The sequence below is a fragment of the Falco peregrinus genome, chromosome 5 (genome assembly GCF_023634155.1).
Source record: "Falco peregrinus isolate bFalPer1 chromosome 5, bFalPer1.pri, whole genome shotgun sequence".
Lineage (NCBI taxonomy): Eukaryota > Metazoa > Chordata > Aves > Falconiformes > Falconidae > Falco > Falco peregrinus.
In genome coordinates, this window is record NC_073725.1 from 67,308,759 (window position 1) to 67,325,770 (window position 17,012).

General features: G+C 47.5%; 1 protein-coding gene across 2 annotated transcripts; it reads left to right on the forward strand.

The window, feature by feature from the left end:
* Positions 1–16,958, forward strand: PLEKHJ1 (pleckstrin homology domain containing J1). Of its 2 annotated transcripts, none has more exons than XM_055804725.1 (6): positions 1–162; positions 9,858–9,925; positions 11,616–11,682; positions 13,187–13,277; positions 13,445–13,538; positions 14,165–16,958. In XM_055804725.1, exons 1-6 carry the CDS (start codon positions 69–71, stop codon positions 14,228–14,230), a joined length of 480 nt encoding a protein of 159 aa, XP_055660700.1. In that variant the 5' UTR covers positions 1–68; the 3' UTR covers positions 14,231–16,958. The 2 variants fall into 2 exon arrangements, with proteins under 2 accessions (XP_055660700.1, XP_055660701.1); XM_055804726.1 differs by having other exon boundaries at positions 4–162; positions 13,475–13,538.
* The last annotated feature ends 54 nt before the right edge of the window (positions 16,959–17,012 follow it).

Sequence of the window (17,012 nt, forward strand, 5' to 3'; positions counted from 1 at the left end):
GTCGGGCGGGAGCACTTCCGGGGCGGCGGGGGCGATGGGGCGGCACTAGGCGACGGCGGGGGCTCGCCATGAGGTACAACGAGCGGGAGCTGCTCTCCCTGGCCCGGCAGCCCGCCGAGAAGGCGGCCGAGATCTTGATGCGGGTGCCCAAGAAGGGGAGCGGTAAGGGGGGGGCGCTGGGGGGAGTTGGGGGGCAGGCCTGGCCTGGCCTGGCTGGGAGGCGGGGCTGCAGGGGGACTGGGAGAGCTGGGCCTCCTGGGGGGCTGCGCTGGTGGTACTGGGGGATTAGGACTGGGAAAGTGAGGGCAGGAGCACGGCAGGACTGGGAGGGCTGGGCGGGGTTGGTGGGAGAACTGGCTGCGTGGGGTGGGCAGGACTGGGGTCAGACTGGGAGGACTGGGGTCAGACTGGGAGGGAGGACTGGGGTCAGACTGGGAGGACTGGGCTGTAGGGCTGGGGAGCACCAGGTGTGGCATCTAGTGTTGGGGGGAGGGGGCAGGGGTGGGGGGCCGGAGTAGGGGCACTGGTGGGGTGCAGCCGTGTTACAAATCTATTATTAGTTAGAATTAGCAACCGTATTTGATTATATTGAAATACATTTGATCTTACAGAGTTATTTCAATAGGAATATAGAATTATAAGAAATATTTTAGTGGAGTTTGTGTTTGCACAGCAACCAACAGCTACTGTGAAATCCTTTGTACAGCCCTGTACCACGGCTGAAAGAGTAGGTCAGAATCGCCTAGTAGGAGTGATTAGAACCTAGATAACAGACTTAAGATTAAAGATGATTGGATACAGTATTTACATATTTACGTAGGAGAATGCATTGAGATGTCAAAATGTAGAATTAATGAGAACGGGGGAGGGTAGACTGGAACAACCTGTAGTTACCTGCCAAGAAACAGTTACCTTAAGTAAAAGGTAATTCCAGCAGGGGGAGATTGGACCACCGACTCATGTACCACCTACCCAAATAGTACCCCAGACCCATTTCTAGATCTTTCTAATCTTTACTGCGCAGAATGAGACATGGGAGGAGAGTATGTTGATGATTTTGGGGAAATATTATGTTTATGCATAAATACTTAATGAATATGTATGAATAAGTTTTATATATGGTGTATGATTTTGAAGCTTGGTGTGCGTTGATTGTGAGGGGACTCACTCACGCACCTGGCCATCAATAAAGAAGTGTCTGCTTATCTGCATCACATTGGTGTCGATAAGTTCTTCATTCCGAGATCTCGGTAACATTTTTTGGCGACCCAGATGGGACCTCGCTGAAGGGGACCGGAGGAGTCGGGGACCTGATCGGTTCCAGCTGGCACCGAGGATTTCTCGGGGATACCCATCGATCCCCGATCCATAAGGCTCTTCGCGACGTTCCCTGGATTTTGGTAAGACACTTCTTTTTTTGTAATTGTAGTAAGTGGGTTAGACTCCCACTGCATTTGTCTGCTTGTCAGACGTGGTGAAAGCTGCGCAGGGTTGGACTACAGGATCCTTGTGGAAGTGGAAGCCTAGGCGTCTGCCCGTGAGTCATAAGCAGAAGTTATTGCAGGGTTGGACAACAGCGGAGACAAGAGAACCTGTATGCTATAGTGTTCTCTAAGGTAGCACCTCTAACAAGAAGTTAGAAGGGTATTTTTGTGTTACAGAATTGTTTACTTTTGATTGTGTATTGAGGAGAAATTAAGAAGTGTGTAATACTGTGTTATATACCTTTGTTTAAAGTAACGATTGTGGAAAAGTGTGAGCATGGCTGTAAGGATGATCAGAAAAAGTGGCCCATGAATGGGACACTGAATTATAACACTATTCTGCAGTTAATGCTGTTCTGTAAAAGGGAGGGGAAATGGAGTGAAATGCCATATGTGGATTTGTTCTTTTACTTAAGACAAAGAAAGGATTGGCAGGATGAATGTAAGCTAACTATTAGAGATAATTTTGTAATGGCTATATCTTCTGATAACAAGGAAGTGAAAAAATGTTGCTCAGCCTTTTGAGATTGGGAAGGACTGTTTGAAGAAGAGAATTGCCTCTGAAATTGATGAAGGAACAGAATTAGATATATCCCCTCCTAGGAAAGGAATCGGGGTTGAGAATTAAGGGAACAGGAGCAGGTGGAGGAACCGGAGAGTAGTGGAATAGAGGATGTGGAGGAGAGACTGTCCAAGACTGTAATTCATACCCCTGTTTCCCGGAGAACTCTACAGCAGACACAAGCAATAGCTCCCCTGCGACAGGGAGTGGGTAACGATGGGCCAGTCTATGTGAAAGTGCCTTTTTCAGTTATGGATTTGATGGCATGGAAATGTTCAGCAGGAGATAGCCAAAGTAATGGTTTTAGATGATTGAAGGGGACCGGAGGGGAACCCAGCTGAGCCTCCGGTTATAATTAAGCTGGGAGAAAAAGAAGTTAAATTTTTAGTGGATACAGGAGCGACATTTTTGGTATTAAATACCTGTAAAGGAAAAATTGGAGCAAAACCAGCCAATATAATAGGAGCAACAGGGAAAGAAGAAAACAGGCCATTCCTGCAACCCCTGGATTTGAAATTTGGAAATAAGATAATTACACATGAATTCTTGTATGTACCAGAATGTCCGATACCCTTGTTAGGAAGGGATTTGTTATCCAAATTAAATGCACAAATTGTTTTTGAGGAAGGAGAACTTTTCTTGAAAACACCTGAGTCAAAAACGGGAGAAATCCTGATGATACAAGAAAAAGTAAAGGAGCAGGAAACCCCACCAGAGGTGGATTTGGCAGTGATCCCTACAGTATGGGAAGCAGCTACTCCTTGAGAACCGAAACTAGCAGAGCCTGTCAAAACAGACTTAAAGGAAGGTGCAGGGACAGTGAAAATTAAGCAATATCCAATCAAACCAGAAGTGAGACAGGAACTAAAGAAATTGATTGACAAATTTGCGGAGTATCAAATTTTGGAAGAATATGAATCCGAGTATAATACTCCTGTTTTACCAGTGAGAAAACCTTCGGGTGACTATAGGCCGGTGCAAGACTTGAAAGCAGTAAATCAAATAGTTAAGGACATTTATCCTGTAGTAGCAAATCCTGATACGTTGTTAACAGCGTTAAAGGAGACTTATCAGTGGTTTACAGTGCTTGATTTGAAAGATGCTTTCTTTTGTATACCTCTGGAAAAGGGAAGCAAAAACTGTTTGCTTTTGAATGGGAAAATCCACAAACTGGGCAAAAGATGCAGTTAACATGGACAAGATTACCCCAAGGATTTAAAAACAGTCCAACCATTTTCGGAAACCAGCTGGCAAAGGAACTTGAGATCTGGAAACAGGACAAACCGCTACAGAAGAAAGGTTTACTTGTATACAGGTGACTATCGATCTCTTGAATTGCCTGGGACTAAATGGGTACAAGGTATCCAGGAAGAAAGCCCAAACAGCCCACCAGACTGTGGTATATCTGGGTTTTGCAATTCCAAAAGGACAACGACAGTTAGGAAAAGATCGTAAAGAAACCATTTGCAGTATACCTGAGCCGAGAAATATTCATGAACTCAGAGCCTTTTTGGGAATGACAGGGTGGTGTCGCCTTTGGATTATGAACTATGGGCTAATAGCTAAACCGTTGTATGAGGCTCAAAAGAATTCTCCCTTTGTATGGGACCCACAACAGCCAAGAGCTTTTGTAGAGTTAAAACGTGCCTTAATGTGTCTGTGCCTGCTTTGGGACTCCTGGATTTAACCAAAGATTTTCAGTTGTTTGTTCATGAAAGGCAACACCTTGCACTGGGGGTGTTAACTCAGAAGATAGGAAGCTGGAAACGACCAGTCAGGTACTTCTCCAAACATTTATCATCAAAAGGAAATTTTACAATTATTGCAAGCAGTTCAGAGACCAGGTCAAGTAGCAATCACGCACTGTAAGGCACATCGAATCGGGAATACAAAAATAATTGCTGGAAATAATTTGGCTGACAAAACGGCAAGAAAGGTAGCAAAGGAACAAGCATTACAGATGGCAGTAATTCCTCCTAAAACAGTAACCCTTCCCAGGGAAAAAACAAGATATTCAGAAGAAGATGACAAATTAGGTCAGTTACTAAATGCTAAGAAAAACCTAGCTGGATGGTGGATAACTCCTAATGGACAAGTGGTAATTCCACCTCTTCCACGGGTTGTTCCAGTCTGCCCTCCCCAGTTCCCATTAATTCTACATTTTGACATCTCAATGCATTCTCCTACGTAAATACTGTATCCAATCGTCTTTAATCTCAAGTCTGTTATCTAAGTTCTAATCATTCCTACTAGGTGATTCTGACCTACTCTTTCAGCCGTGGTACAGGGCTGTACAAAGGATTTCATAGTAGCTGTCAGTTGTTGTGCAAACACAAACTCCACTAAAATATTTCTTATAATTCTATATTCCTATTGAAATAACCCTGTAAGATCAAATATATTTCAATATAATCAAATATGGCTGCTAATTCTAACTAATAATGAATCTGTAACATTTTCCCGCTTTGAAAGTGTTGAAAATTATTTCAATACTTTCACATTATTTACATAGCATTTGTTTCAGCATATTTTGGTGGTGGATTGTATTCTGGTGCCATAATCAGTACTTCTCTCATGATCATGCGATTAACTGCAATTCTATTGGTAAATTGTTTCTTCAGACAGGCATATAGCAGCATGATCATCAGAAAGACAGTCAGTAACAGAAACAAAGTTTTGATTATGGACTGTATCAAAGAGCTTAGAGTCCATCCTAAAAATATTTCCTAGCTAATCTTCTGACATATTTTCTCGAATTGATTCTGTTTCCTTTCCATTTTTACCCAGTAACTCCAGATCATGTTCCACATCTCGGGTGACATTTGGAATGTGAATACAGCAGTAGTCCAGTTTATCTTTGAGTATCCGCATACCCCATGCTCTTTAAGTAAAAGCATATCTAATGCCATTCTGTTTTGTAAGGTCATCCTGGGAGTCACATGTAACTGTATATTCAATTCCTTAAACCCTTTCTTGGTGATGTTTGCTAACTTGTCTACTTGACCTGTTCACTGATAAAGCCATTCTCTATTTCTATATGATGCTATAGGATTCAAAAGTGATTCAAGAGCCCAGACAATTTTTACTCTGGTTGATGGTTCATTCCAAGTATCACCACTCGTTTTAATTTCAAACTTTCCAAGGGTCCTTTAAATGGTGATCTCTTCCAAATCGGACACAATGCTGGCATGCCTGAAGTAATTTGTTTCACCTTACCATCTAATGGTAAATGAGTTGTCTAGGTTCCATCACTTAATGCCCAAACTAAATGTCCTGGACTTTGAATAGTAGATTTTCTGCAACTAAACAGAGTTCCTCTTCTGGGTGTAAAGGTGCTGGTTAAATTGAGAGTATTTTTAAGACCTCAGCAAAACCAACCATATTTTAGAGCAGCTGCCAAAGGAGGAATTCTTTGAATTATTAATTCTGCATTGCTGCAATCATACACCTTTTCACATTTCCACCATGGCACTATTTTATTCTCCTTCTCTGTTGATGAAGTTGCTTTATCATTGACTGAGGGTAAAACTGCAGAAGCTTTTCCTTCCCAGGTGAAACACCAAGGAGTTCTGGCCATGTACTGGAATTGAGAAAATATGGCCATGGACCATATTGAGTCCCATTGTTCTGCTGATTGCGTACCTTGGCCAGTTTTGGTACACTTCCATTCCATGATATTTTGCTCACATTGGTTTTAAGTTGTTCGTCATATGAACACCATCCTAACTGGGGATTTGGACCCCCAGGAAGAAGAACTCGAGCTATGGCACTAGGTCGGGATCCTGTTATAAAACCATAATTCAGTAGTTTTACAATCTGTTTCTTTACCTGGCAACTTCCACTGTTTTCTGATAACCTGTACTTGTTCATTGAGTCACTGGCCTTTCTTCACAGTAAGTGGTCTTGGTTTTGTGTTCCAGATTGGTCAGATTCATAGTTTAAATTCCCCATGGAATAGATTCACCTACTGCCCGCGGTATTGGTAAACAAGCAGTAATCTTCGTAACATTTTGCAAATTGGCAAATCCTTTAATCAATCCTAACATCAAATTTTCCTCAAACATCTGTTTGGGAATGTTAATCACTTGTTCTGTTTCTAATTGTCTTTTGTTCCTATCCACCAAGTCAGCCCATGATCCTACCAGCACTACTTTCCAGCATAAAATCCAAAGAACTATCAAAAGCTGATACGATAAATTAGACATGTTTCAGAGTCTGTTTTAAAGTTTCTGGATCACAGTTAACAATCTTCCACGGAGTAGGTGCTTTCTTCACCCGAGTATAATGCATCCAAGCGTCTGATTCTGCAATGTTGATAGCTGTAAAAGTGGTTAACAGGATCTGGAAAGGTCCCCTCCAGCGCTCCTGCAAAGGTTCGGAGGTCCACGTCTTCACATAGACGTAGTCTCCTGGTTGAAAGTCATGCACTGAGTTTTCCAGGGATAAAGGTCTATTCCAAATTACTGCACTCTGAATCGCAGCCAAAGTTTTCTCTAGAGAAAGCAAATAGTTATACACATCTTGCTTTCCTTTTACATGCATGTTTGGATTTGGTTCTGGAGACTCATATGACTTTCCATATAATAATTATTAAGGACTGACTGAGGGTCCGCTCTTTGGCTAATTCACTCCACTCCAATTCATAATAATGCCAAAAGAAGCGCTTAGGGACATTTTAGATTAGTTTCTTGACAAGTTTTACTTATTTGTCTTTTTAAAGTCTGATTCATCCTTTCTACCTTTCCACTAGATTGTGGCCTCCAGGACGCCTGTAAATCCCAAGTAATACCCAATATTTTGCGAATACTTTGGACTATTTCGGCAACAAAGTGTGGACCTCTGTCAGAAGAAATTCCAATAGGAACTCCAAATCTTGGAATTATTTCTTTTAGTAACCACTTCACCACTACTTTTGCTTGTGTGGTGCGACAGGGAAGGGCTTCTGGCCATCCTGTAAAAGTATCAACCCCCACCAAGATGTACCGGTACCCATTTTGTCTAGGTAACTCTCAGAAATCTACTTGCCAATAATCTCCAGGTTCTGTGCCAGATTTTAACGTACCTAGTTGGACTCTTTTCTTAATCACTGGGTTGTTTTTCAAACATACTTCACAATTTGCAGTTATCATTTTGGCTAATCCTAACATTTTAACTGATACTACTTGTTTCCGTAAAGAAGCTACTAAGGCTTCTGATCCCCAGTGATATTCCTGATGTCTTGTTTAGATTACTTCTCTCATCGGAAGAGGTGGAATTACTACTTGTCCATTAGGAGTTTCATCTTCTTCTGAATATCTTGTTTTTTCCCTGGGAAGGGTTACTGTTTTAGGAGGAATTACTGCCATCTGTAATGCTTGTTCCTTTGCTACCTTTCTTGCCGTTTTGTCAGCCAAATTATTTCCAGCAATTATTTTTGTATTCCCGATTCGATGTGCCTTACAGTGCGTGATTGCTACTTGACCTGGTCTCTGAACTGCTTGCAATAATTGTAAAATTTCCTTTTGATGATAAATGTTTGGAGAAGTACCTGACTGGTCGTTTCCAGCTTCCTATCTTCTGAGTTAACACCCCCAGTGCAAGGTGTTGCCTTTCATGAACAAACAACTGAAAATCTTTGGCTAAATCCAGGAGTCCCAAAGCAGGCACAGACACATTAAGGCACGTTTTAACTCTACAAAAGCTCTTGGCTGTTGTGGGTCCCATACAAAGGGAGAATTCTTTTGAGCCTCATACAACGGTTTAGCTATTAGCCCATAGTTCATAATCCAAAGGCGACACCACCCTGTCATTCCCAAAAAGGCTCTGAGTTCATGAATATTTCTCGGCTCAGGTATACTGCAAATGGTTTCTTTACGATCTTTTCCTAACTGTCGTTGTCCTTTTGGAATTGCAAAACCCAGATATACCACAGTCTGGTGGGCTGTTTGGGCTTTCTTCCTGGATACCTTGTACCCATTTAGTCCCAGGCAATTCAAGAGATCGATAGTCACCTGTATACAAGTAAACCTTTCTTCTGTAGCGGTTTGTCCTGTTTCCAGATCTCAAGTTCCTTTGCCAGCTGGTTTCCGAAAATGGTTGGACTGTTTTTAAATCCTTGGGGTAATCTTGTCCATGTTAACTGCATCTTTTGCCCAGTTTGTGGATTTTCCCATTCAAAAGCAAACAGTTTTTGCTTCCCTTTTCCAGAGGTATACAAAAGAAAGCATCTTTCAAATCAAGCACTGTAAACCACTGATAAGTCTCCTTTAACGCTGTTAACAACGTATCAGGATTTGCTACTACAGGATAAATGTCCTTAACTATTTGATTTACTGCTTTCAAGTCTTGCACCGGCCTATAGTCACCCGAAGGTTTTCTCACTGGTAAAACAGGAGTATTATACTCGGATTCATATTCTTCCAAAATTTGATACTCCGCAAATTTGTCAATCAATTTCTTTAGTTCCTGTCTCACTTCTGGTTTGATTGGATATTGCTTAATTTTCACTGTCCCTGCACCTTCCTTTAAGTCTGTTTTGACAGGCTCTGCTAGTTTCGGTTCTCAAGGAGTAGCTGCTTCCCATACTGTAGGGATCACTGCCAAATCCACCTCTGGTGGGGTTTCCTGCTCCTTTACTTTTTCTTGTATCATCAGGATTTCTCCCGTTTTTGACTCAGGTGTTTTCAAGAAAAGTTCTCCTTCCTCAAAAACAATTTGTGCATTTAATTTGGATAACAAATCCCTTCCTAACAAGGGTATCGGACATTCTGGTACATACAAGAATTCATGTGTAATTATCTTATTTCCAAATTTCAAATCCAGGGGTTGCAGGAATGGCCTGTTTTCTTCTTTCCCTGTTGCTCCTATTATATTGGCTGGTTTTGCTCCAATTTTTCCTTTACAGGTATTTAATACCAAAAATGTCGCTCCTGTATCCACTAAAAATTTAACTTCTTTTTCTCCCAGCTTAATTATAACCGGAGGCTCAGCTGGGTTCCCCTCCGGTCCCCTTCAATCATCTAAAACCATTACTTTGGCTATCTCCTGCTGAACATTCCTATTCTTAGGACAATCTTTTTTCCAATGCCCTTCCGCTCTACGCAAGGCACACTGATTTATTCCTAAGAACAAATCCACATACGGCATTTCACTCCATTTCCCCTCCCTTTTACAGAACAGCATTAACTGCAGAATAGTGTTATAATTCAGTGTCTATTCATGGGCCACTTTTCCTGATCTTCCAATGTATACAGAGGCCACCAATGATTACAATACAAAGCTCCACTAAAATGTTTCTTATAATTTTATATTCCTATTGAAATAACTCTATAAGATCAAATATGTTTCAATATAATCAAATGTGGTTGCTAATTCTAACTAATAATGTAATTATTCGTTACAATATTTGCAACAAGCCCAGGGGAAGGAGCGTTTGGGCAGCTCATTGCCTGACCCCAGGTCTCTTCCCCGCCGCCACAGCTTTGCCCCTCAGAGGTGACATCCGTGCTGGCAGCCCCGGGGCTCCCCCCACATGCTTATCGCTCGCTGGGCCCAGCCGGCCGTGTCGGCTGCATCATCCACCTGCCAGTGCCGCGGTGCCCTGGGCTCTGCCTGCCCAGAAGCCACCCGAGAAGCGGCGAAATGACTTTTCAGCCTGTGGCAGCAGCGGGCTGGGGGGCTCTGGGAGCAAAAGTCTGAACTGAACCGGAGCTTCCCTGTAGGGGTGGTTGAATCGGCGTCGTGCTGGGGGGTGGCCAGGGCTCCCCTCTGCCCCCCTCCATGCCGGCCAGCTTGGCCCTTCCACACCCTCAATGCTCTTTTTTTCTTTACAGTGTTAAAGAAACGCCTGGTGAAGCTTGTTGTCAACTTTCTCTTCTACTTCCGGACAGACGAAGCAGAGGTACGGAACCTGCTCTGGTGGTCGTGCTGGTTGTTTTCCTCCCTCTCTGTCTTTTTCTGTGCATTGATGGTGGCGCCTTTGTAAAGTGGTAACAGGCTGCCAGAGTCAGGACCGCGCACCCACTTTCCCTCTTCCATCAACTCAGTGGACACTCATAGCAGGGAGAAGCAGCGCTGCCCTCTTAACACACCCGGGTGCTTCTCCACTGAGCTTGGAACAAACCTTTTAAACACAACCTCAGAACTGCAAAGGGTGAAGACTGTGACTTTTTTTTTTGATCATGCCAAACTGTGAGGGGAAGCTTATCTTTTGCTCTCCCAGGAAGAGAATTAGCAGCGTTTCTTCTTTTTTATTACATGAATGTTACTTGCACCCAATGCACGCTGTTACTGGGAAGCTTTTGTGGCCATACCCTGCCAGTGTGGTTATTTTGGGCATGCAGAAGTCCTGCTCGGGGCTAGAAAAAAAGAAGTGATGGACAGGACCTTTGGGTTCTGTTTCTGGCTTTGCCACTACTGAGATCTGCTCGTTTTTAACGAAGCCTGTGATAACTTGTTGGTAAAGATTCTCTTCTTAGGAAATTAGTGTAAAAGCAATCTTAGTAATATGTCTGAAGAAAGGTGCTGTGTGCATGCTGGTGCTGCAAACAAAGGAACCAGAAAGCTTTTAGTGGTGTTTTTAGATTTAGTCCATCATAAATATTTTACCCTGATAATGGCCAAGCTCCTGTTTTCAGAAAACCCCTTTTCTCCCTTCTGCCAGACTGCAGGCGCTAATCGCTGCTTTGCTAGAGCCGCAGCTGCAGTTCTCAGGGGGTCCAAGGTGCTGAGCAGTTGCCCCGGCATGTGTCTGTGTGCAGGCTGGGCTGGGGCTCCCCCCCAGCGTGGGCCAAGGTCCTGAGGACACGGCGCGGTGCCTTCGCTGCTGCCCAGGGCTGCTCTGCTCTCTCCTTTTCTGGTGTTTTTTTGTAAGCACTCACATGTGTGTTCTGATGGAGGGGAGAGGATGTTCTGAAACGTATCAGAAATAGTTCAGCAGGTAGGTGGAGGGTGTGCGGATGTAAAGCCGTTGTGCCAAAAATAGGTGGTAAACCAGGATTTTCAGTATCTTCCCTGCTGCCTTATTGGCCTCTCATTTTGTTTAGCTTGGGCAAAAGAATTTGCTTGTGCGTTGCTTTTGTGGTATCACCGGTTGGTTCTCGTGTCCTTGCTCAGTGTGCACTGGCGAACAAACAGTGCCTGCCTACCGCCTGTCTGCTTATCCTGAGCTGTTCTAGTCTGTCACCACGCTGTTCTCAACCTCTTGCAAAGCTTCAGGACTGCCCTTGCCGAGTCTGGTGTGAGTTGTTCTGCGTGTCATGTTAAATATTTCATCTTCGTTTGATTTACTGAGCGAGGAAGTAAACAACTGGGCTGCCTTTGCATCACAGAAACGAATGCGAAAGCCCAGGCTGAATCTGAGCAAGTAGAAATGAACGTGTGCAAAGCGTTACAGGTAAGACAGTGAAGCACGTCAGTGGACACAAAAAGGTCGATTAAAAGAACATGGAACATTCCTGCAATTAGACTGAATTTTAAGTAGCGCCAGGTTATGAAACTTGCTTAAAAGCCACCAGGCAAACCCCTGGGTTCAGAGCGCTGCCGCACCGGTAGACAATGTCGGTTAAATTCTCTCACTGGGTCTTTTCCAGCCCATTGGAGCTCTGCTGCTGGAGCACTGCAGGATCACCAAAGAGGAGGACAACGTCTTCTCCATCAGTGAGTTCTGCCTGTGCTTTCCCTGTGCGTTTCCTGCACGGCAAATAGTGCTACATGAAAGGAAATGTTTTGCTCCTTAGCTCCTGCTTTCCCCTATGCTAACAGTGAGGTGGGTCAGGGCTGCCGAGCCCTCCTGCCCCTCGAGGGCGGGGGGGGGGGGGGGGCGTATCAGGGCTGCTGAGCCCTTCCCCTCAGCTGCCAGCTGTTACTCTGCCGAGCCCCATCCAGAGCCCAGCGGTATTCCATTGCTGGTTGGAACAGCCTGTGGGATTTGCACAGTTGCACGCGAGGAGGGAAGCAGCAATGACAGAGAGACCACAGCTTAGGGCTTGTGGAAATCCCTCTCTGGGAGGGTTTGGTATCAACAGATTGCTGCTTCTGTGCTAGTGCATTTTATCAAAAAAAACCCAAAAAAACAACAAACCCGAGCCTCAGATAAACCATCTGTCGGGCTAATCTAGCACCAGCCCTCCCGGCACACTGTTTGTCCTTGTGTTGATAGCCCTGGCTCCAGCTGGCTCATGGTGTGTCGTCCTTTGTAAGCAGCCTTTCATCCAACAACTAATCATTGTGTGAGAGGTATGTGGCAAAAATAACAGGATGTTTCTCCAAGGCCATCCCCGTATCTTTTGGCCTGGCTGTTGGGCACAGCTGCTTTCCTGTGCAGAGCCTCGGCTCCTCCTTTAGCCGGGAGAGGTGGTGTTCTCCCTGTCTCCAAAGGACCCTCAAAGAGCCTGAACATACCAATCTCTCGAAGCACCACACCTCGAATTTCTGGGGCTTTAGGACTGTTGGGAGCTCTGGTGAATGAGGATTCCTGAGAAAATTGTTAAAAGCAACGGCAGTTGGTGGCAGGTTGTGTCCTGCATGGCAGCCTTGAGGGGTTTGGTGCTGTCTGACCCAGTTATTTCGCAGCAGCAGCCTAGATCTCTGTGGACTGCACTAAAGAGCAGCGCTCCAGGGACAGTGTAATTAATTAGATGTCCTGATTCTGTCTTGGTAAAGAACTGGAGTTGCATGGGGACTTGCTTTCCACGGTGCCCAGTACCAAACTCCCAAAAGCCTTGAGCAAAGACAGGTCAGTGCTTTCTCCGAGTGCGTTTTAACTCCTCTGATGGCTGCCCTCTGCCTATAGCAAAATCCCTTCCTTGGGGCCGTTTTCATCTTTGATTAGGAAATCTCTGGTGAGAGTTTGCAAGGAAGCTCAGGGAGTTTTGGTCCCGAATCTCGCCGTGTTGGCCCAGTCCAGTTCCAGGTCATTTTGAGAAGTTGCTCTTTCTGAAGTCGTTGGCTGCTCCAGGCTGGCAGGCAGTTGCTCGGGGCCAGCCAGGAGCCACCCCGGGTGGAGGGGACAGAGGTGGGGGTGACCAGCTTGGTCAGGGATTGTCTCAGTCAAACAAAGACGCTAACTGTGGCCTGGCAGCTGGGGGGGCTGGGGGGGAGGCAGTGGAGCACAGGCAGCTCTGCTGGGACCTCCCTTAAGCCTTTTCCTTGTCCCTGGCAGGTTTCATTGAGGAGCCGGAGAGGAAATACTGCTTTGAATGTGACAGCGAGGAGCAGTGTCAGGAGTGGATCGAGGCACTCAAGCGAGCCAGGTAAGCTGTGCTGCTGGTGCGAGGTCTGCCTTGTGCAGTCTGTGCCGCTTATTTTCTGGGATCAGCTTGTGGTGAACCCAGGGAGGAGAGCGGTCGCCTCCTCTCAAGCAAGCTTCCCTTCAGCTCTAAATAGCATCTGAAACTTCTCCACATCCTTTTCTGCTAAGCCTGCTGCACGGTCTGTTCCTGTCTTACAGCTACGAGTTCATGAGGAGGAGCTTGATTTTCTACCGGAATGAGATCCAGAAAATGACAGGGAAGGTGAGTCCCTCGATGTCGGCTTGTCCAGTGGTGACCGATGGGTTTGGGCTGGAGCAGGGGCTGGGGTGCTCGGGTGCTGCTGCCAGCTGCCCTGCGCAAGGCTCTTTGCCACCATCTGTGTGAAAGATCCCGCAGTGAGGCAGCTCCTGACGCTGTGGTCTCCACGGCCAGACCCGAGAGTTCCCCTGCCAAGCAGCCTGTGTTGTCGTACTCGGCGCTGACCCTCGTGCGTGCGCTCCTCCCGTGGCGGAGTGGCCCGAGGTTTGTAGTTGGACAGGGCTGGTCCAGACTCCCAGCAGCTCCCTGGAAGAGCTCGCAGGCAGGCCTGGCCAGCTCGGAGCGATGCGGTGCACACCCTGCCAGGCTCCCTGGAGCATCCCTGCCCGAGGTGGCTGCAGCTCTCCTGTGCCAGCGTGGCCGGAATGCAGCCCATAACCTTGGGTATCTGCTGCATCCTCCCTGAGGGCTGCTTGACTTGCTGTACCAGAAACAGCAGCTGGGGGCTGAGCCGGGGTAAATCCGGCACATGATGGGGATCGGCACCCAGCCCCAGCCCACAGGCTGGTTGAGGGAGGGTCCCACCGGCCCCCCATCTCACTGGCGCCTTCACTGTGCTCTTGCCGCAGGACCCCCTGGAGCAGTACGGGATCTCTGAGGAAGCGCGCTTCCAGCTGGGAACACGCAAGCAGTAAATCCCTCGCCTGGGCTGACCGAGCTTCTGGCCCCAGGCTCACCCCGGAGGGTCACCCCCAAGCCCCCCCCCCACCCCGGGGAAGAACAGCAGCAGTTCCCCACAGCAGTGACCAAGTGACTTTTTAATTTATTAGCCAAATAATTTTGTATGATTTTTTTTTTTTAAAGGGATTTCATTGCACATTCCCACTTGCCCCAGCTGTGGAGGCAGCCAGTCGGAACCGCTGCTGACACAGCAGGCATGGAACCACCCTGGCTCCCAGGGAGAGCAGAGGAGGGGGCAGTGCAGAGCTCCCACAGCTCTAGCCCTCCTCTTCCTCCCTGTCCCTCCTGCAGGAGCTACGCAGCCATTCCTGCTCAGGATCTTCCCAAGGGAGCCATGGAGGGTTGGTTGTTCATCCCCTTGCTGTAAGAGGATGCTCCCACCGTTTCAGGGCTGTGCGTGCAGGGTTAACCCTGTCACGCCCTCCTCTGTTCATCACAAAGCCATTTTGGTTGCCCAAACCCAGAGCCTGATGGCCAAGCTGTGAGCCAGGAGGAGTGGGAAGCCTTCCATTAACGGGGGGGGGGCTCAGCACGGGGCCAGCTGATGGGGGACACCCACTGCCCTGTGTTGTGTCCACTGGCGCCTGCCTCTGGGGGTTGTTTTCTTCCTTTCCCTTCTTGGAGCAGGCGGTGCTAATTCCTAGAGGCTTGGTGAAGCTGCAGAGCATTAGAGCGCTGTCACAAACATGTTAGACAAAGCGGCAAAGCACAAGGGAGCTGAGAGAGGGCTGAGAGATCCTGCCTCCCCGCTGCCGTGATCCTGCCTCCCCACTGCCGTGCCGGGGGCTGGGCCAAGCTGTGCAGTTATTCCGGCTTCCCAGAGGAAAGCCAGATGGAAGGTTTGTAAAGAGGGAACTGCTCCACGTTGGCTGGATGTTTGAGCTTCAGGGGCTGCAGAAGTTAAACCCAGGGAGCTGTGACAGCCGGGCCTAAACCCTTCGTTCCCTGAGCTGCAGCTTTTCTCCCCTTTGGGAGTATCCAAAGGGAAGGACCAGAAAACTGTGTGCCAAGGTCAGAGCTGCCAGGGAAGCTGGGCTGCCTTCCCCATGGCTGCCGTAACCTTGGGAGAAGCGTTAGGGACAGTGTCTTTCCTCAAGGCTCTGCAAAAACTGCCCAGCGATGAGGGACAGAAGGACGCTCCCCTCACCCGCACCCAGGGCTTCAGGAGACCCAGTTCCCTGACCCCTGCAGCTCCCCTGGAACTAGACCAGGAAAAGCTCCAGGAAAGGGCCCAGGTGATGCTGTCAGGCGGCTGATGACAGAAGGAACTTGACTTGCCACTGGGGCAGGTACATGCAGCAGGAAGGCTTGGCCTGAGCGGGGGGGAGGGGGGGGGGGGTGGCCCCCAGCTTTGTTCCTGCTAGCTGGCGGGGGGGCTGCGCCGCTCCCAGCGGGCGGTAAGTGAGGTGGGGCAGAGCCTGCTCCATACCTGGCTTTGAAGGGAAGCGTGAGGTCTCTTCCTCTTCGGCTGGGAATTAATGCCGGAATGAGAGCCCGTATTGCAAGCTTCAGTGGCCTGGCCTCCCCTCTTGACCTCCTGCTGCTGGGTACCAGGAGTGCGGCAGATGTCACTGATGCTTCATGTTTAATCTCAAAGCCAAGATTTTTTTCCTTTCCCTCCCCAAACACTCCCTTTCCCTTCAGTTGTTCCAGGTGCTTGCTCCAGAAATTACCAAAATAAGCAGAGGGGCAGCTGTCCTGTGTAGGGAGCCGAGGGCAGGGCGGGGGGAAGCAGAAAACCCGGCGGTTTTGAAGACAGATGGCAACTGGTGGAAGCTGCAAGGAGGGATTAAAATCAGGAACACACAAGAGCTTGAGCTTTAGAGAATTAGTGTCCTCAGATGACTTTCAAGTGCATTTTAATCCTCCCAAGCCTGCTCTGCTTTACCTCGGTGCCAGGGCATGGTCCTGACACGCTGGTGGGGTGCGCAGCAGCTTTTACTTACTGTGAAAAAGGGACTTTGGTCACTCAAGAGAGGATGGATGGACGCACGGGGCTTGGCAGCCACTCTTTCCTCTTCACAGCACGAGCTGAGCTGGGCAGCCGCAGGTCCCCACGGCAGGTCCCGCTGCACTGTGGCTTCAGCTGTGGCGGATGCTGGGTCACTCCTAGCAAGGTTCTGGTGCTGCGGCGAGGCGCTCGTGCCTGCTGGCCACCACCGGTAGCCAGCAAAGGGTTCTCAGCCCCGTGCCTTCCCAGATGTGCTCTTCCCAGATGTGCTCGCATCCTCTCCTAGAGGTAGAGCTGACACCCACTTCTTCTTCACTGTACGTCAAATGGGCATTTTATCCAGGTGTTACGGGGAACAGTTGGGTGAGCAAGAGAGAATCCCAACACTTATTTAAGAGGCGACAATGGCATTTCTTAACTGAATGTAAGACAAATGCTGTGAAGAGTTACGGGGCCAGCGGCAGGCCCGGTAACTCGGTTAGATCAACTTCTAGAGTAGCATTAGGACACTGGGTTTGGTTTCAGGAGTAAGGGAAGACGGTACTTTGAGACCTGCATCAACTGCTGGTGATTTATAAATAATTGTTCATTTTTCACACTCCGGTCACTGTGCTTTTTGTATTTCAGTGCCCTGTTGCAGCGAGTGCTGCATACAGGCTCCCTGAAAGCATACTGAAGCCATTTCTCTTTTATACAGTGAACATTTCCAATAAAAACTTGTTTTAATCTTGGTGGCAGTCAGAGCTGTTCTAAGAAACCAGAGCCTTGGCTGAGGAGGGGTGGCT